The sequence below is a fragment of the Manis javanica genome, chromosome 2, assembly GCF_040802235.1.
Source record: "Manis javanica isolate MJ-LG chromosome 2, MJ_LKY, whole genome shotgun sequence".
Taxonomy (NCBI): domain Eukaryota; kingdom Metazoa; phylum Chordata; class Mammalia; order Pholidota; family Manidae; genus Manis; species Manis javanica.
In genome coordinates this window covers 147274388-147294653 of record NC_133157.1, presented here as the reverse complement: position 1 = coordinate 147294653, position 20266 = coordinate 147274388, and the positions used below count along the sequence as shown (strand labels likewise).

The 20266-nt window shown below is 37.0% G+C and overlaps 1 protein-coding gene across 7 annotated transcripts in view; it reads left to right on the top strand.

Annotated features, from left to right (window-relative positions):
• Nucleotides 1-20266, top strand: part of ANKRD26 (ankyrin repeat domain containing 26) — a 118049-nt gene that overhangs the window by 92299 nt on the left and 5484 nt on the right. For 5 of the 7 annotated variants that reach the window (XM_036998266.2, XM_073229556.1, XM_073229555.1 and 2 more), the window contains 4 exons: nt 1353-1482; nt 7938-8228; nt 8781-8995; nt 10192-10423. In XM_036998266.2, coding sequence (XP_036854161.2) covers nt 1353-1482; nt 7938-8228; nt 8781-8995; nt 10192-10423 — 868 coding nt within the window. Of the gene's footprint in view, nt 1-1352; nt 1483-7937; nt 8229-8780; nt 8996-10191; nt 10424-20266 lie in introns of those variants that run through there. The other 2 variants (XM_073229557.1, XM_073229559.1) reach the window with 2 other exon arrangements.

Genomic DNA, 20266 nt, shown 5'->3' with positions numbered 1-20266 from the left:
CCTATGTCTGTTAAGTCCCCACATGGCTTCATTTCTGTTTATTTGCTGAATTCTTAAATTTGTTCCCTGATTCTCATCAATATTTTCCTCTCATTTAAGTGTCTTTGTCCGCCTTGTTTTCCATCCCTTTCATGGTGTTCAGATTGCACTTGCCAAGATTTCTACACCTTTTTTTTCATATCGTTAATGTACAATTATTTGAACATTATGGTTACTAGACTCCCCCTATTATCAAGTCCCCCCCACATACCCCATTACAGTCACTGTCCATCAGCATAGTAAAATGCTATAGAATGATTACTTGTCTTCTCTGTATATACTGCCTTCCCCATGTTTCCAACCCCCTACATTATGTGTGCTAATCATAAAGCTCCATTTTCCCCCTTATCCCTCCCTTCCCACCCATCCTCCTCAGTCCCTTTCCCTTTGGTAACTGTTAGTCCATTCTTGGGTTCTGTGAGTCTGCTGCTGTTTTGTTCCTTCAGTTTTTGTGTTTTGTTGTTATACTCCACAGATGAGTGAAATCATTTGGTACTTGTCTTTCTCCACCTGGCTTATTTCACTGAGCATAACACCCTCTAGCTCCATCCATGTTGTTGCAAATGGTGGGATTTGTTTTCTTCTTATGGCTGAATAATATTCCATTGTGTATATGTACCACCTCTTCTTTATCCATTCATCTATGGATGGACACTTAGGTTGCTTCCATTTCTTGGCTATTGTAAATAGTGCTGCGATAAACATAGGATCTACACCTCTTCTTAAGACAGTCTTGAAGAGACTGTTACACTTTCTCTCTCTGCCGATTTCCTTTCTCCTAAAGCTCTGCCTCTTTCCTTTTCCTGTCAACTCAGACTTCAGAGATTCTTTTTTCCTATTTCTATTTTGAATGATCTCCCTTGATGTATGTTGTGTGTATTTTCTTTTCTTCTTGTATGCTGTGGTTAATAGATACTAAAATATATTTTTGTGTATTTTTCAAAACATTTGTATATAAGTATGTTTTTTCTTTTTTACCTTGGATACTGACATCTGGTTTTTAATTAATAGTAATAGGTTAATGTTTTATATGACCATGCTAAAAATAGATATGAATAACTTATGTATAAGAACTCTTTATAAGTAGAATATTAACCCTTTAACTGTAATACGTCATAAAATTTTTCTTCATATTATTTACCTAAGATTACAATTTAGTTAGCATGCTTTCACAAAGTGAGACTGTAATGTATGAGAGGATTGTAATTTATAGATTTGTTTATTTTATTTGATAGAGCATAATATCTGCTAAAATAATTATTAAATATTTGCTTTTAAAGAACTTGACTTACTCATTCTGCACATTTCTGCAGACTTAAGAAACTCTTAAATAGGACAAGAAAGAAGTTAAATGAATATGAAAATGGAGAGCTTTGTTTCCATGGAGATTTAAAACCCGATCAAACTGAAATGGACATTCAGATTAATAAACTAAAACATAAGGTAATTTTCAATCAATTTTGGGACCCAGTATCACTTAATGTTGGGAAATATAAATCGTTCAATGCTTTGAGCAGGAAAATGCAGATTTGTCCATTAGTTTATAGACTTGATACATTTTTTTATCAAATGTATTGCAATTATCAAAAGGATTGCAATTAATTGACCTATAGTGAAAAATTGACCTATAGTAACTATTTGCCAAGCAGAGCAGGGACTCTCCTGCCATTCCCACTCCTGCCATTCTCACTCTCCTTTGCTGAGTCCCTTATGTCTTGAACCCTTGCTGGTGCTCTAAAAGCAAGCAACACACCATTGTACAACCCTGTAGCACAGGCACCACCTCATTGTCGCCAAGTAAAAGTAACAGCTGTATTGAGATAAAATGATCATCCTACCAGTTCACTCATTCAGTGTTTACATACAATTCAGTGGCTTTTAGTTTCTTCAGAGAGTACCACAATCAATTTCAGAACTTTTCATCACCCTTAAGAGAAACGCCATACATTTAGCTGTGACTCTGTGCAGTTTCCCCTTCCCTACTCTTCTCAGCCCTAGGGAAACACTACTCTGCCCTGTGTTTTTACAGATGTGCCTACCCTGAACATTTCATATCAGTGGAATCACACAGTATGTGGCCTTTGTGACTGTCTTCTTTCATTTACTGTAATGTTTTCAAGGTACATGTATTTCATAGCATGTGTCAGTATTTCATTTCATTTTATTGCTAAATAATACTCCATTTTATGGACATACTGCACTTTATCTGTTTATCAGTTAATGGACCCTGGGTTGTTTCCACGTTTTGGCTAATGTTAATAATGCTGCTTTGAACATTCATGTACAAGTTTTTGTGTGAGCATATGTTTTCATTTCTCTTGGGTATATACTTTGAATGAAATTGCTGGATCATATGGTAACTCTGTGTTTAACCTTTTGAAGAACTGCCAGTCTGTTTTCCAAAGTGGCTGCACATTTCATATTTTCATTAGTAGTGTTTGAGGGTTCCTTTTTTTCTACATTCTTGCCAACATTTCTCACTATCTGTCTTTTTTAGTATAGCCATCCTGGTGGGTGTGAAATGGCATCTCATTCTTGTTTTGATTTTCATTTTTATGATGAGTAATGATGTTGAGCATCTTTTTATATGCTTATTAACCATTCATGTATCTTCTTTGAAGACCTGTCTATTCAGTTACTTGGCCCATTTTGATATTGGAGTCTTTTTGTAAGTGAATTGTGAGAGTGATTTATATATCCTAGATACAAATCCCTTATCAGTTAAAGGGATTTCAGATATTTTCTCCTTTTCCATAGCTTGCCTTTTCATTTTCTTGATGAAGTCCACTTAATCTACTTTTAGCTTTTGGTGTCGTGCCTGAGAAGCCATTGCCAAATCTTGTCACAAGGACATACACCTTTGTTTTCTCTTATGAGTTTTATAATTTTAGCTCTCACATTTTGAGCTAATTTTGTATATATGCTATGAAGTAGAGGTCTGATTTTATTCTTCTGTATATGCATATTTAGTGGTCCCAGTACCACATATTATAAACACAATTCTTGTCTCATTTAATAGTTTGGCGCTCTTGTTGAAAATCAATTCACCATAAATTGAGAGTTTATTTTGTATTCCCGATTCTAATACAGTAGTCTACATGTCTATCCTATGCAGGTACCAAATCAAATTTTATGAGAACTCTTTCCTGGTTGTCTTGTGTATTACCACTTGTTTACATGATAATAAAAAGTCAGTGTAGCCAACTGACTGCTCTCCACTCCTGTGGAGAATTTTTGCATCTCAGAGAGCCTTTGCCCAGCTTATGTCTGGCTGGCTCTGTGACATGATGGGAAGTCAGGCTAACAAAGGTAGAGCCCATTCCCTTTTCTCCCACACCTTTAGTTTCTCACCCAGTTCCCGCACTCCAGTCCCATTTACATCAGTCTGGGTCACAGGATCTGCTGACTCAGTCTGTGTACTTCATTATATTTCATTGACTCATTATAGTGCATAGACTGATCCATAGATTTCACCATCTGGGAAGGAAGAGATGAAGTCTGGGCTTTGGCTTTCCTGTCTGGACATCTTGCTAATTCATCATCTTGCATTTCAGAATTAAATACTGTTTTGGCCTGGTTCTTGTGTGTAACATTGGGCCTGACTTTGTTCTTGGTGTTGACCCTACATTCTCAGAAATCACAGTTCTCTGTATCCACCTTCTTTTACTTAAGCAGAAAGATGCATAGCTGTGTTTTATAGCTCAGTACATAATTAGTGGAATCATATTCATTCTATCCAAACAAAAAATGTCAAGAGTACAGCTGTTAAAAGGCAGGAAATATTCAAGTAATTATTGATTAGTCATTGATTTACTCAGAATGTCAAAGCCAAATTGTATGATACAGAGAAAAATTATAGTACTACATAAAGATGGAATGGTTTTACTTCCCCATACTAACAAGCTTGAAGTAAAGTGAAGGAGAAATTATATTTAACTTAAATACACAGCCAGGTGTCCTACAGACTACAGCCAGGAAAAGTGTGGCCAGGACAGCTTGTCTCTGTTCCTCTCAGCTTCAACTGGGGCAACTCAAAGGCTGGGGCAGGAGTCACCTGGAGTCCACTCACCTGGCTGGCTGCTGGTTTGGGCCCTGGCTGGGACTTTAGTTGGGCCAGGCAACTGGGACACCTGGCCTGTCCAGGCTGACCAGCCTTGGGATGCAGACAGCATCACCTTCACCATGTTCTGTTCATTGGGAGCAAGTCACTGAGGTTGGCCCATATTCTAGCTTTTTTAAAGGAATGAACATTTTAAAAGTTAGGGATACATTTGAAAAGCACAATTTTTAATTATCCTCCCACATGAGAAATGCACTCCAATTAGTATGTTAAATACTTGAAACCAATTTAATACTGTATGTCAATTATACTTGAAATAAAAAAACAAAAAGTATATATCCACATAGCCAAAACACCAGTCAAGATATATAAAACATTTCCATTAAAAAAAGGAGAATAGACTAACCCCCACCCAATACCTGCCTGCCAAGCCTCAGTGGTGATGGCATCTGGTTGAGGCTTGAGTCCGAGGTCTTACCATCTTCATCAGGTGCAGATGCAGACAGGTGTCTGGGCTGTGGTTTCTAGAGTTTAGCCATTGGAGTACAATTCCTCTCAATATGAAGACTGAGAACTGAAGAGACAAGTTATCTACCATCCACTGGGCCAACATTCTGCTGACCTGCTCAAGACTCTCCCATTCAGAATGGAAAGTGGGAGACACATTAGTCCATTGCTATTCTGAAATGCAGCCTGATGCACACTGCTAGTTCTTTGAGGAAGATAGTCCTAATTATGGGAATGCCTTTCAGTGGCCCTTTCCTGTACCTCTGAGCTTTCTGCTCTGTCTTACTTATAAGAAATGGCTTGTGTTTGCACTGTTTACTCATGCTTCCTACCTATAGAACTTCTAAGACCCAAAGGCCTCTTTTCATTTGTTTTCTCTTGGTCTCTTTCAGTCCAGGCCAGCAAGCAGTGTTTTTGCTACTACTGCTTTAACAACCTTGAGTTTCTTGTGACTTTTACTGAGGTTCATGCTATTAAGAAAGCTACCCCCACAGACATTTTGAGATAAGCTCTTCACTTTGGACTTCTTGTGAAGCTATTGTAGGATGGGTGCCTTAAAACATAAACTCTGAAGATCCTTAGAGGAATGTGATGCACTCTGCCTTAAATCTTTCTGAGGTCTTATGAAAGGTTTATAGTGTTGGCTTCAACCTTAGACCATGTTTTCCTGGCAGCACCCTGGATATGATCTTAGTTCAGATGTCATTTCTTTTAGAATTATTTGGCAATTAGACATGAGGAAAGGCTGTAATTGGGAAACAGATATTTGACCCTAGTAAGCCCTAGTTCCTTTATGTGTAATCATCTTCTTCAACTTATCTTGCCCCTTGATCTTTACTTTCAGCTGCTTTGGAGCAAGAGTCCCCTTTCCTCCAGGTTCCAGTGTCACTGTCTTTCCCTGCCTAGAAGCCCTTGCTGTCAGCCTCTTCAGGAGCTGTCAGGCTTCCACTCACAGGCTCCTGGAGGCCCTGCTGTTTTTCATTCCGACTCTTCTCTACCTCCTTTCAGGTTCCATCTATCGCCCTGTTCAAAGGCACTCTTTATGTGTTTGTTTGTTTTTTAATGGCAGCACCCCATTTTTAATATCAGTATCTGTGCCAGTTACTTACTGCTGCATAATAAACCACCTCAAAACCTAGTGGCTCAAAACAGTACTTATTTTGTTCACAAATCTACAGTTTAGCAAGGCTCAGTGAGGCAAGCTTGGGATGACGTGCCACTGGGGACTAGAATCACCTGAAGGCTCTTCACATGTTTGGCAGTTGAAGCTGGCTTTATTTTTTTTTAAGTATTGTTGATATACTATCTGACATTGCTTTCAAAGTTTCCCCTATTGTTAAATCCTCACCTCCTGTAGTGTGGTTACTATAAACAGATGTTACAGAACCATTGACTATATTCTCCATGCTGTACTACAGTTCCCATGACCAACTAACAGTGGGATTGGGAGTTATTGTGCCTCTTTATCCCCCTCACCCTCCCCACCAACCTGCCCCAACCCCTCCTTCTTGGTAACCACTAATCACTTCTCAGTGTCTATGAGTCTACTGCTAATTTGTTCCTTCTGTTTTGCTTTATTTTTGTATTCCACAAATGAGTGAAATCATATGGTACTTGTCTTTCCATGCTTGGTTTATTTCACAGAGCATAATACCCTGTAGATCCATCCATTTTGTTGCAAATGGCAGGATTTCTTTCTTTTTATGGCTAAATAATATTCCTTTGTGTATATGTACCACATCTTCCCTAGCCATTCATCTACTGATGGACACTTAGGTTGCTTCCATATCTTGACTTTGTAAATAATGTGGTGATAAACATAGGGGTGCATATGTCTTTTCAAGTTAGGGATTTTGTTGTCTTTAGGCAAATTCTTAGAAGTGAAATTACTGGATTGAATGGTATTTCTATTTTTAGTTTTTTGAGGAATATCCATATTGCTTCCCATTTTGGCAATTGTACCAATTTACATTCCCACAAGCAGTGTAGGAGGGTTACCGTTTCTCCACATCCTCACTTGTTATTTCTTGTCTTTTGGTTAATGGCCATTCTAACTGATGTGAGTTAATACCTCATTGTGGCTTTGATTTGCATTTCCCTAATGATTAACAATATGGAGCATCTTCTCACATGACTGTTGGTCATTTGTATTTCTTCTTTGGAGAAGTGTCTATTCAGGTCCTCTGCCCATTTTTTAATTGGGATATTTGTTTTTTGGATGTTGAGGCATATGTTCTTTAGCTATTTTGGATGTTAACCCAAAGCTGGTATTGTCTGGCACATAGCTAGGGCAGTCTCGGCTGGCACATATATACAAGGAAGGATTCACTGGGGGCCCTGGGCTTCTTCACAGCAAGGTAGCTGGGTTCCAAGGTGAGCTTCCCTAGAGAGAGAGAATTAGATGGAAGCTGTTTCACATTTTCTAACCCAGCCTGAGGAGTCACATAGCAGTTCCACCTTATTCTCTTCACTAGAATTCAGGTAGTGAGGGCACACATACCAAAAGGGAGGGAATTCCGTGGGAAAGGTGTCAAAGAATTCTGTAAAACCACCACATCCACTCATCTTGTCTTAGAAAGTAATTATTATATCTAAAGGAAAATAGTTCTTCCCAGCTCAGTATCACTGAAATTCCAGCAAGTATTTTTCTTTTTTCTTTTATTTAGTATGTTTTCTTATTTGATGGAAAGTAATTAAAGATTACAGATAGCAATGTGGAATTGTCTCATTTTTTGAAAATATGGATCATTTCACTAAAATTTCTTAGTGGAAGATGTGAATTCTCCTTAACCCTGACAATTATCTCCTTGGAACGTGATTTAAATTAGTATAAAACATTTGTAGTTGAGAAAAAGGCTTATGGCATTAGAATCCATATTTATGGATCATTAATTAGTCTTAGTCTTCAAAGTTTTATTTTGGGAGGCATTTATTGACTCAGGCCTAAATAACTCAGTGTGATGGCTCTAAAACTTCTTTTAAAATTATGAAGAGTTAAGATGGGGGAACCCTTCTACCGAGAGGTAACATATAATCATTTTATGGAGAAAGACATGGAATAATAATAGAAAAATAGAGGAGTATAGGGTCAAGTGCAAATGTTGTATGGCAAAGATGATGACAGTAAATTATATATTTTTGTGTCTCCTGGTGATTTTAATTTTGTTCCTGATTTTCTGAGTAATTTAAGTTTCAATGTTCTAAGACTCTACTATGGTATGGGTAGCGTTTTATTGTAACTGAATTTATTTCAAAACTTGATACTGGCTTTGACTTGGACTATTCTCAGTCCACCTTCGTAATTACTAAACTAATTATTTTATTCATGCAGATTGATGATCTTACAGCAAAACTGGAAACTTCATCTTCAAAATGTCAAAATCTAGATGCAAGAAATCAAGTTCTTCAACAGGAGCTATTATCTATGAGAGCAATGCAAAAGAAATGTGAAAAACTAGAGAGGAATAAAAAGAAGTTGGAAGAGAAAGTAGTAAACCTCAGGACTCATATAGAAATAAATATGGTAGAACACAGCCAAGTAAAACTGTATAAGCGGGACATTGAAGAAAGAGCAAGACAGGAAATAGTAGAAAAATTAAAAGAAGTCAATCTGTTTTTACAGGTTAATTTATTAATCTGTAATATGCCTTAATTTCACTGCAGATTACATTTTGGATATATACATTGTTTCCTCTACTTAGAGCAGTTTGTTTTATAGATTTCTGGAGGGAAGGTGGCATATGTTTGTCCCTTTAAATATTTCAGTTTCCATTGTTATTATCACAAAATTGACCTTTCAGAATGATTCTCACTAGATAATCATTTTATTTTAAGTCTGGTTGGTATAAGAATATTAAGATAAAAAGAAAAATTGTGAATTAAAAATTATACCATACTCTTAGATTATATTGTTTAATTTTAAATATTTTAAATTGATTCTGTTACTCTTTGAATCGTCATATTACATGAATACTAAGATAAAACTGATTCAACTCTATTTTTATAATTCAGATTTAATTCAGTTGAGGTCCTGATAAATATATTAAACTTCAGCTTTATTTTTCACGTTTAAAATTGCTCTCTGAATCACTGACTCAGAACCAGAGGGAACAAATATGTTATAATTATTCAGGTTATAATTATTTTAAAAATGTATCCTTTCAATTTGCTTTAGGCACAAGCAGCATCTCAAGAAAAGTTAGAGCAGTTGAGAGAAAATAATAGTGCTTCAATAAGAAGCCAGATGGAACTCAGAATTAAAGACCTGGAATTTGAGCTCTCCAAAACAAAAACTTCTCAATATTCTAGTAAAACAGAATTGGAAAAATACAAGCAACTCTACCTGGAAGAATTAAAAGTTAGAAATTCATTGGAAAATAAACTAAACATGTAAGTCAAAACATAGAGTCATAGAAAATAAATTGAGCTCATTAGTTTGCTTCTAAAGCATTGTTTTTATCGAGCCAGGTTTATAAGTGTAGTAGGAAGTGAAAGCTAACTGTATAGTAAACTTTGGAAAATGATGTTCATTAATAAAGTTACCTTCAAAATGTTAGTCCAGCACAGTTTGTATCTCTCTCCCATTGTTTGGTTTTACATGACTTTTTTTTCTCTCTTAATATTTTCATTGGTACCCTAACCCACTATTGATTAAGCATGGTGTTTTGGAAGCTTTATAATTTAGATCATGATAACATTATAAAATTGCTTTTCAGAATTTCCCTAAACAGAAATATTAATAAGATTAATAAGTTTAACTATTTCTTGGCAGACTACGTCTTAAACCCAAAGGGCCAAGAATTGTTACTCAGCACACCCTGGCACTTGGAAATTTATTTTCTTGATTTTGATCTTTGGTGTCATCACGAGAGGGCTCCTTGAGACAGACTATCCTTTATGGTTTTTCTGCTCTACGTAAACGCATGCATGTGAAGTAGGGAAATACTAACATAGGGATGAAGAGCAGTATAATTCATAAAGTGGCTAAAAATAACACTGGACTGCCTGAGGGGTGCATGGAAAACAGAAAGGATGGATCCCTTGGTGATATTATTATATGCTAATTGCATCCAGAGCTATTTTAGTTCTTTTTGATTACCCTCTCCTCTCTTTCTTGCCTAGATATTGTTGCTCTAAATTATTCCTCAGTGCCAAATGCTTAATTTTTCTGAGGTAATGAAACATAAAAGGGTGAGGAAAGCAAATGTGTGAAAATTCTTTGAGGGATGCTTTATGTTTTATTGCTAAACTGGTTTACTAAATAGGTCTAAGTGGCCTCCTCAAGAATCTTTTAAATACAGCTATTCCAGAAGGCAGCAGGCATTGCCAGTAAGCCACCTGCATTGCTCATAGCCGTTTCTCTCCCTTCCCTCCTTTGAATTACTTGTTACTTCGGAATCCCCCTAGAAAAATATGTACTTCTTTACAAGTTTAAGCCTATAATTGTATACAGTAAGTCTTTGGCACATTTTCAGTGCTAAAACAGTTCTATAAGAAGTGCTATTTACTGTTACAGTAAGTTTTTAAAAATGCAACTTATTTAGGTATCATTTAAGGAAAAATTAGTAAGCATTTGCTTATTCCAGTCTCTACAGGACTAATGAGAGGCTAACAGAGATCAATGCCAAAATTCTTGAGGAAAACCAGCAGAACAGAACTTTACTCAGCACTCTTACTATGAGGCCAGCGCTGGAAGCAACTTGCATTGGAAATCTTAAAGATTCAGTGCTCAATAGAAATCTTACTCCAAGAGAAAACTTACTGATTCCTACCCCAAACCCGCGGACTTCAGATAACATAGAGACATTCCTTGCCAAGGTTAGTCACGCTGTTGTTTTTTCTCTTGTGTTTCAAATTTCTGATATAATTCTTGTTTTTAATGTTGTGAAAGTCTGAGTTGTTTGATTACTGCATACTAAGTAAAATTCGTAATTATCTGGGCTTATAAGAAAGGAGACAAAAATTTTGTTTTATTAAGTACTTGGGTCTCTCATTTTTAAGAGATACCTACTGTTAACTTTAGTCAGGAAGTAGAACTAAATTGACACAGTTTAAATTTCTTGAAAAGTTGAATCTTGAAAAAAATGTATCAGTGCTGCATTAAATTTGATTTTAGAAATTAACTTTTACTGCCTCATAACCACAGGTAGACTTTGAGATGCTTTGGCTTACTTTCTGATTGATTTCAGTGGTGGGGAATGATCCTTTTAATGTAATGTTGAGTTCTGTTTGTTAACATTTTGTTGAGGATTTTTGCATCAATGTTCATCAGAGATATTTGTTTGTAATTTTATTTTATTTTGGTAGTGTCTTTGTCTGGTTTTGGTATCAGGATAATGGATAATGGATAAACTCAGAATGAATTTGGAAGCATTCCTTTGTCTTCAATTTTTTGGAAATATTGATAGTAGTTATTAACTCTTCTTTAAATGTTTGGTGGAATTCATCTGTGAAGACTTCTATTCATGGACTTTTGTTTGCTCAGGATTTTTTTTTTTATAACTATTCAATTCATTACTGGTAAGCAGTGTGACCAGATACTCTATTTCCTCCTGATTCAGTCTTGGAAGATTGTGTTTCTAAGAATTTTTCCATTTCTTCTCTGTTGTCCAGCTTATTGGCATATAATGTTTCATAGTCTCTTATAATCCTTTGTATTTTTGGGTGTCAGTTGTAACTTCTCCTTTTGAATTTCTCATTTTATTTATTGGGGTCCTCTCTTTTTTTCTTGATAAGTCTGACTAAAGGTTTATCAATTTTGTTTATCTTTTCAAAGAAACAGGTCTTAGTTTCATTGATCTTTTCTCCTTTTTTGTCTTTATTTCATTTATTTCCACTGTAATGTTTACTAATTCCTTCCTTCTACTAATTTTGGACTTTGTTTTGCTCTGTTTTTTCCTAATTCCTTTAGGAGTAAGGTAAGATTGTTTATTTGAGGTTTTTTTTCTTTATTGAGGTAGACCTGTTTAAACTTCCCTCTTAGAACTGCTGTTACTGAGTCCCAAGGATTTTGGAATGTTGTGCTTCCGTTTTCATTTGTGTCTCAAGGTATTTTTCTTATTTCCTCTCTGATTTCTTTGTTGGTTTGGTAGCATGTTTAGCCTATACCTTTGGTGTTTTACAGGTTTTTTCTTGTAATCGACTTCTAGTTTAATGCCATTGTAGTTGCAAAAGATGCTGGATAAGATTTCAGTCTTCTTAAATTTATTAAGACTTGTTTTATTGCCTAACATGTGATCTGTCCTGCAGAATCTTCCATGTGCATTTCAAAAGAATATGTATTCTGCTGTTTTTAGATGGAATGTTTTGTATGTATCTGTTAATTCCATCTGGTCTATTGAATCTTCCAAGACAATGTTTCCTTATTGATTTTCTGCCTGGATTATCAATCTGTTGATGTAGGTGTGGTGTTAAAGTTCTCTACTATTATTTCATTACTGCTGATTTCTCCCTTTATTTGTGTTTATATTTCGATGTTCCTATGTTGGGTACATAGATATTTTTTGTGGCAGGTGGGAGCCACTTTGGAAGGGCACCTGCCAGGGTGAGAATTTGTGTGGGGCAGTGTTCAGGTGAGCACTGAGGCAGTGTGAGTGGTGTCAGCAAAGTGGATGGAGAGTGTCAGAATTCATTCCCACCAGGGTGAGGCTGGAGAGGCTGAGGGAAAGCAAGAAAAATGGAAGGACTTTACATTTTGAGAGAAAAATCCCTACCTATCTGTAGGAATTTGCCCTGCCCCTGTGACACATGCCCTAAAATGAGTCAATAAATCTTTATGTATAATTCAGGCATTTTTCAAAATGCTTCCTCTGTGCTGGATCTCAGAGCAAGTGATATTGTGCATAGGCCCTTAAAGAACACTGTCTCAGTTTCCTGTAGCCCTCTGGCACTCCCAGAGTTAAAAGCCCCACTGATTTTCAAAGCCACATTTTATGGGGGCTCATCTTCCTGGTGGAGATATCCAGAGCAGGGGTGGGGCTTGAACCTATTGTTCCTCGGGGAGGACCCAGGATGTCCCTCCCACTTGGGAGTTACTGCACTGTGGGTTGGTTCCCAGCTGCATCTCTGTCCCTCCTTTCTTGATGTGGCTTTTTTATATCTCCAGCTGTGGAAGAGCTGTTTTGCTAGTCCTCAGGTTGTTCTCATAGTTGGTCATACTATATGTAGCTGCAGCCTTAGTGTTTCCATCAGGGAAGGTGAACTCAGGATTTTCCTTCTGTGCTGTCTTCCCCTCTCTTCTCCCATACAGTACTATCAACAATGCTTTCTAAATGGGGTTATGCAAAACATCAGAGTAAAACAGTTAATATTCCTAAGACCCAACTTTTTACATTATAGAACTGTATCTCAACAGATTACTGAGTCACATTTCTTCCTGTTTACCTCCAAAGGCAATGCCTGCTCTGAATTCTAACTCTAATCAAACTGTCCGAATAGTTAAGCTAGTTTCTTATAAGGCAGAGACAGAGTTTAATAAACTTGTTTAGTATGCCCATTATATGCTGTGTATAGTTCCCCATGTCCTTGCTTCATTTTGCCTACTTAGACAAATACCCAGTAAGCATCTTATCTTTTGAAAGATACAAGTAATCACTCAGCTTTTTCCAATTCATTTCTCTCCCTACTTAATTTTTCAACACCTTAATCAACAATTATTTCCTCAGGTCTTTTCTCTGCAACAAGATGAATGTATTTAATATTTATAAACTTACAAGTGTAATTTCCTTCATACCTTAACCTATTTACAATTTGATAATGAATTGCAGTGGTTTAAATGGATAAACTTGTTTTCATTACATTTTTATATTTATTTTTGTAACATTTAAAATTAAAATGATCAAATTTTAACTTAAAATTATCAGTAGTTATTGAAAATGTGTGTGTATGTATGTGTTTGGCATATATGTATTAATGAATTGGTCTCAAAAAGAGTGCAACATTATTTTCCAACCAATAACATCAACTATAATTTTGTCAGGTAGCTTGTCAATAAATTATTATAATAATTATTATTAATTTATTAATTTTGATATGGTTAATGTAAAATTCCTTGAACCACATTATGGTTACTAGACTCCCCCTATTATCAAGTCAACCGACATACCCCATTACAGTCACTGTCCATCAGTGTAGTAAGATGCTGTAGAATCATTACTTGTCCTCTCTGTATATACTGCCTTTCCTGTGTCCCTCCCCACTGCTACATTATGTGTGCTAATCATAATGCCCCTTTTACCCCCTTATCCCTCCCTTCACATCCATCCGCCCCAGTCACTTTCCCTTTGGTAACTGTTAGTCCATTCTTTGGTTCTGTGAGTCTGCTGCTGTTTTATTCCTTCAGTTTTTTCCTTTGTTCTTATACTTCACATATGACTGAAATCATTTGATACTTGTCTTTCTCTGCCCGGCTTATTTCACTGAGCATAATACCCTCTAGCTCCATCCATGTTGTTGTAAATGGTAGGATTTGTTTTCTTCTTATGGTTGAATAATATTCCATTGTGTATATGTACTACATCTTCTTTATTCATTCATCTACTGATGGACACTTAGGTTTCTCCCATTTCTTGACTATTGTAAATAGTGCTGCGATAAACTTAGGGGTGCATCTGTCTTTTTCAAACTGGGCTGCTGCATTCTTTGGGTAAATTCCTTGAAGTGGAATTCCTGGGTCAGATGGTATTTCTATATCGAGTTGTTTGAGGAACCTCCATACTGTTTTCCACAATGGTTGAACTAATTTACATTCCTACTAGCAGTGTAGGAGGGTTCCCCTTTCTCCACATGGTCGCCAATAATTGTTAGTGTTTGTTTTTTGGATGGGGGCCATCCTAACTGGTGTGAGGTGATATCTCATTCTGGTTTTAATTTTCATTTTTCTTATGATTAACACTATGGAGCGTCTTTTCATGTGCCTGTTGGCCATCTGAATTTCTTCTTTGGGGAACTGTCTATTCAACTCCTCTGCCCATTTTTAAATTTTGCTTGTTTGCTTTTTGTTTGTTGAGTTTTGTGAGCTTTTTATATAATTTGGATGTCAACCCCTTATTGGATATGTCATTTATAAATATATTCTCCCATATTGTAGGATGTCATTTGGTTCTACTGATGGTGTCATTTCCTGTACAGAAGCTTTTTAGTTTGATACAGTCCCACTTGTTCATTTTTACATTTGTTTCCCTTGTCCGGGAAGATATGTTCATGAAGAAGTTGCTCATGTTTTATGTCCAAGAGATTTTTGTCTATGTTTTTTTCTCAGAGTTTGTGGTTTCATGACTTACATTCAGGTCTTTGCTACATTTTGAGTTTACTTTTGTGTATGGAGTTAGACAATAATCCAGTTTCATTCTCTTACATGTAGCTGTCCAGTTTGGCAACACCAGCTGTTGAAGGGGCTGTCATTTCCCCATTGTATATCCATGGCTCTTTTATCATACATTAATTGACCATACGTGCTTGAGTTTATATCTGGCCTCTCTATTCTTTTCCACTGGTCTATGGGTCTGTCCTTGTGCCAGTACCAAATAGTCTTGATTACTGTGGCTTTGTAGTAGAGCTTGATGTCATGGAGCATAATTCCCCCTGCTTTATTCTTCCTTCTCAGGATTGCTTTGGCTATTCAGGTCTTTTGTGGTTTCATATGAATTTTAGAACTATTTGTTCCAATTCGTTGAAGAATGCTGTTGGCATTGAATCTGTAGATTGCTTAAGGTAGGATGGCCATTTTGACAATATTAATTCTTCGTAGCCAAGAGCATGGGATGAATTTCCATTTATTAGTGTCCTCTTTTATTTCTCCTAAGAGTGTCTTGTAGTGTTCAGGGTATAGGTCTTTCATTTCCTTGGTTAGGTTTATTTGTATGTATTTTATTATTTTTCATGCAATTGTGAATGAAATTGTTTTCCTGATTTCTCTTTCTGCAAGCTCATCATTAGTGTATAGATATACAACAGATTTCTGTGTATTAATTTTGTATCCTGCAACTGTGATGAATTCAGATATTAGATCTAGTAGCTTTGGAGTGGATTTCTTAGGGTTTTTTATGTACAGTATCATGTCATCTGCAAATAGTGACAGTTTGACTTCTTCCTTGCCAGTCTCAATGCCTTTTATTTCTTTGTGTTGTCTGATTGCCATGGCTAGGACCTCCAGAACTATGTTGAATAAAAGTGGGGAGAGTGGGCATCCTTGTCTTGTTCCCAATCTTAAAGGAAAAGTTTTCAGCTTCATGCTGTTAAGTATAATGTTGGCTGGGGGTTTGTGATATATGGCCTTTATTATGTTGAAGTACTTGCCCTCTATACCCACTTTGTTGAGAGTTTTTATCATGAATGCATGTTGAATTCTTTCAAATGCTTTTTCAGCATCTATGGAGATGATCATGTCGTTTTTGTCCTTTTTTTTTTGGTGTACTGGATGATGTTGATGGATTTTAGAATGCTGTACAATCCTTGCATCCCTGGGATGAATCCCACTTGATCATGACAGATGATCTTTTTTATGTATTTTTGAATTTGGTTTGTTAATATTTTGTTGAGTATTTTTGCATCCATGTTCATCAGGGATATTGGTCTGTAATTTTCTTTTATTGTGGTGTCTTTGCCTGGTTTTGGTATTATAGTAATGCTGGCCTCATAGAATGAGTTTGGGAGGATTCCCTCCTTTTCAACTTTTTGGAAAACTTTAAGGAGGATGGCTATTAGGTCTTCGCTAAATGTTTGATAAAATTCAGAAGTGCAACCATCTATTCTAGGGTTTTTGTTCTTAGGTAGTTTTTTGTTCACCAGTTCAATTTCATTTCTGGTAATTGGTCTCTTCAGATTTTCTGTTTCTTCTTGGATCAGCCTTGGAAGAGTTTATTTTTCTAGAAAGTTGTCCATTTCTTTTAGGTTATCCAGTTTCTCAGCATATAATTTTTCATAGTATTCTCTAATAATTCTTTGTATTTCTGTGGTGACCATCATGATTTTTCCTTTCTCATTTCTGATTCTGTTTTTGTGTGTACACTCTCTTTTTTTCTTGATAAGTCTGGCTACGTGTTTATCTATTTTGTTTATTTTCTTGAAGAACCAGCTCTTGCTTTCATTGAATCTTCCTATTGTTTTATTCTTCTCAATTTTGTTTATTTCTGCTTTAATCTTTATTATGTCTGTCCTTCTAGCAACTTTGGGCCTAATTTGTTCTTCTTTTTCTAGTTTCATTAATTCTGAGTTCAGACTGCTTATATGGGATTGTTCTTCTTTCTTGAGGTAGGCCTGTATTGCAATATATTCCCCTCTTAGCATGGCCTTTGCTGCATCCCACAGATTTTGTGTTGTTGAATTATTGTTGTCATTTTTCTCCAAATAGGGCTTGATCTCTGTTTTTACTTGGTCATTGATCCATTGATTATTTAGGATCATGTTATTAAGCCTCCATGTGTTTGTGGGCTTTTTTGTTTTCTTTCTGTAATTTATTTCTAGTTTCATACCTCTGTGATCTGAGAAGCTGGTTGGTAGAATTTCAATCTTTTTGAATTTACTGAGGCTCTTTTTGTGGCCTAGTATGTGGTCTATTCTTGAAAATGTTCCATCTGCCCTGAAGATGAATGTGTATCTTGTTCCTTTTGGATGGAATGTTCTGTAGATGTCTGTTAGATCCATCTGTTCTAATATGTTGTTCAGTGCCTCTGTCTCTTATTTCCTGTCTGGCTGATCTGTCCATTGGAGTGAGTGGTGTGTTGAAGTCTCCTAAAATGAATGAATTTCATTCTATTTCCCCCTTTAATTCTGTTAGTATTTGTTTCACATATGTAGGTGATCCAGTGTTGGTTGCATAGATATTTATAATAGTTATATCCTCTTGTTGGACTGACCCTTTTATCATTATGTAATGTCCTTCTTTATCTTTTGTTACTTTCTGTGTTTTGAAGTCAATTTTGTCTGATACAAATACTGCAACTCCTGCTTTTTTCTCAGAATTAGTTGCATGAAACATCTTTTTCCATCACTTTACTTTCAATTTGTGTATATGTTTGGGTTTGAAGTGAGTCTCTTGTAGGCAGCATATAGATGGGTCTGGTTTTTTTATTGATGCAGTATCTGTATGTCTTTTGATTGGTGCATCCAGAGCATTTTCATTTACAGTGATTATCGATAGGTATGTACGTATGGCAACTTCAGTCTTTGGATTTGTGGTTACCAAAGGTTGAAGGGTAATTCCTTTTCTGTCAGTCTTATTTAACTCACGTCTTATGCTATTACAAACAAAATGTAAATGTTCTTTCTTTTCTCTCCTTTTTCTTCCTCCTCCATTCTTTCTTTGTTATGAATCATATTCTGTACTCTTTGTCTATTCCTTGGGTGGCATCTATTTTGCCTAAGGAATACTTCGATCTATAGGAGTCCCTCTAAAATGTACTGTATAGGTGGTTTGTGGGAGGTCAATTCTCTCAGCTTTTGCTTCTCTGAAAATTGTTTAATACCTCCTTCAAATTTAAATGAGAACCTTGCCAGGTAGAGTATTCTTGGTTCAAGGCCCTTCTGCTTCATTGCATTAAATATATTATGCCACTCCCTTCTGGCCTGTAAGGTTTCTGTTGAGAAGTCTGAAGATAGCCTGATGAGTTTTCCTTTGTGATCTTTTTACTCTCTCTAGCTGCTTTTAAAAGTATGTCTTTATCCTTGATTTTGCCATTTTAATTTTTATATGTCTTGATGTTGTCTTCCTTGGGTTCCTTGTGTTGGGAGATCTGTACACCTCCATGGCTTGAGAGACTGTCTCCTTCCCCCGATTGGGAATGTTTTCAGCAATTACCTCTACAATGACACTTTCTGTCCCTTTCTCTCTGTCTTCTTTTCTGGTACTCCTGTAATGTGTATATTTTTCTGTTTGGATTGGTCACACAGTTTTCTCAATAATCCTTCATTCTTAGAGATTCTTTTTTCTCTCTGTGCCTCAGCTTCTTTGTATTCCTCTTCTCTAATTTCTATTCTATTTACCATCTCTTCTACTACATCTAATTGGCTTTTAAATCCCTTGATTGTACGTTTCATTTCAGATATGGAATTTCATAATGATTGAATCTCTAACTTAAGTTCATTCCTGAGTTCTTGATTATTTTTCTGTACCTCCATAAGCATATTTATAATTTTTATTTTGAACTCTCTTTCAGGAAGATTGGTGAGTTCAGTTTCATTTGGCCCTTTTTCTGGGGTTTGTGAGATTTTGGTCTGAACTATGTTCTTTTGACATTTCATATTTCTGTGTGGTGTGCACTAGTGCCCAGAAGCTCCAGTCTCTGAAGCTGCTCAGCCCCTAGAGTGAGGTTGGGGGTCATAGGGGAGTGGAGCTGGTGCCTTGGAGGAGGAAAGATATGTTTCCTGATTCCTGTCTGCCAAGCTTGTCTCTAGTGTCAGAGCCAGTGAGCCAAGCACACAGGTGTAAGCCACTGTGCTTTGCATGTCTAGCTGTTGTAGGCAGGGCCTCCCTTTGGCTGGCCTGATCCCAACACAGTGACTGCCAGTTTGCAAATCAGTGCCAGCAGCCTAGGAGGAAGGTGCAGCAGGCTGCATGTCACTGTGCAGGACCTCAGAGCCGAGCATCCATACAGGGGGATGGAGCGCCTGAAGCTCCTCAAAGTTCCCAACCACCTGGGCAGAGCGCACCCAGACAACCTTGTCCAGCTGTCCCTTCTCCTGTGCAGGAAGCTCTGTGCAAATGCCATCCCTTCAGCAGCCCTTTCACTGCTAGGAAGCCTTTCTGACTGCCTGCCTTTCCTCTGACACAGAGGAGTAGGATGTGGATCTCCTCCTCCACAAACAGCTGGAATCTCAGTCTCTCAAGTACTCCCCCTGTCTGAGATCCCCAACGTCCAGAGCACCACACAATATACGTCTCTGCTCACAAAGCAGATCTCCAGGGTAGGTGTTCAGTAGTCCGAAGCTTCCACCCCCTCCGTGTCCATTTCTCTTCCTCCTGCCAGTGAGCTGGGGTGGGGGAAGGGCTCGGGTCCTGCCAGATTAAGGCTTTCGTACTTTACCCTGTTTTGTGAGGTCTGCTCAGTTCATCAAGTCTGTATGCAGTCTGGTTCAGTCTTCTTTCTTTTTGCTGATTTAGAGTTAGTTGTGTGAATTAACCATATTTCTATACTATTTGTGGTTTTGGGAGGAGTTCTCCATCTCACCTCTCACACCGCCATCTTGAATCCCCAATAAATTATTATTGAGTGAATGAACAATATTTATTGTTGTTGTTATTGGCTTCATTATATTTCTTTCTAAAAGTTCCTTTCACCTTTTTCCCTCTTGAAAGTGGGGGCTGTTCTGAACAATATAGATTAATTATAAAATCAAGGAAGAAGAAAATGTTTCTCTGAATGTTGTGTAGTTATCTTTCTTGTTGGAGCTCTGGTGGGGTAGGTGGCAGATGACACTCCTCTTCACCTTCTGAATTGAGAGCAGAGGAGTCAGCCAGATAGATGAAGATGGACTTACCAGCTTTATTACTAACTAACACGTACTGTTGGGGGTTGACTTTGTTTACCTTGTGTCTCGTCCCACTGCAACAGTGAATTGAAAGTCAGAGACACAGCAGTGAAGTAGAGTGAAGGTTTTATTTGAATACACTCCAAGGGAGGGAGTGGGCCAGAGTCAAGGTGCACAAAGGCAGGTTTACTTGAA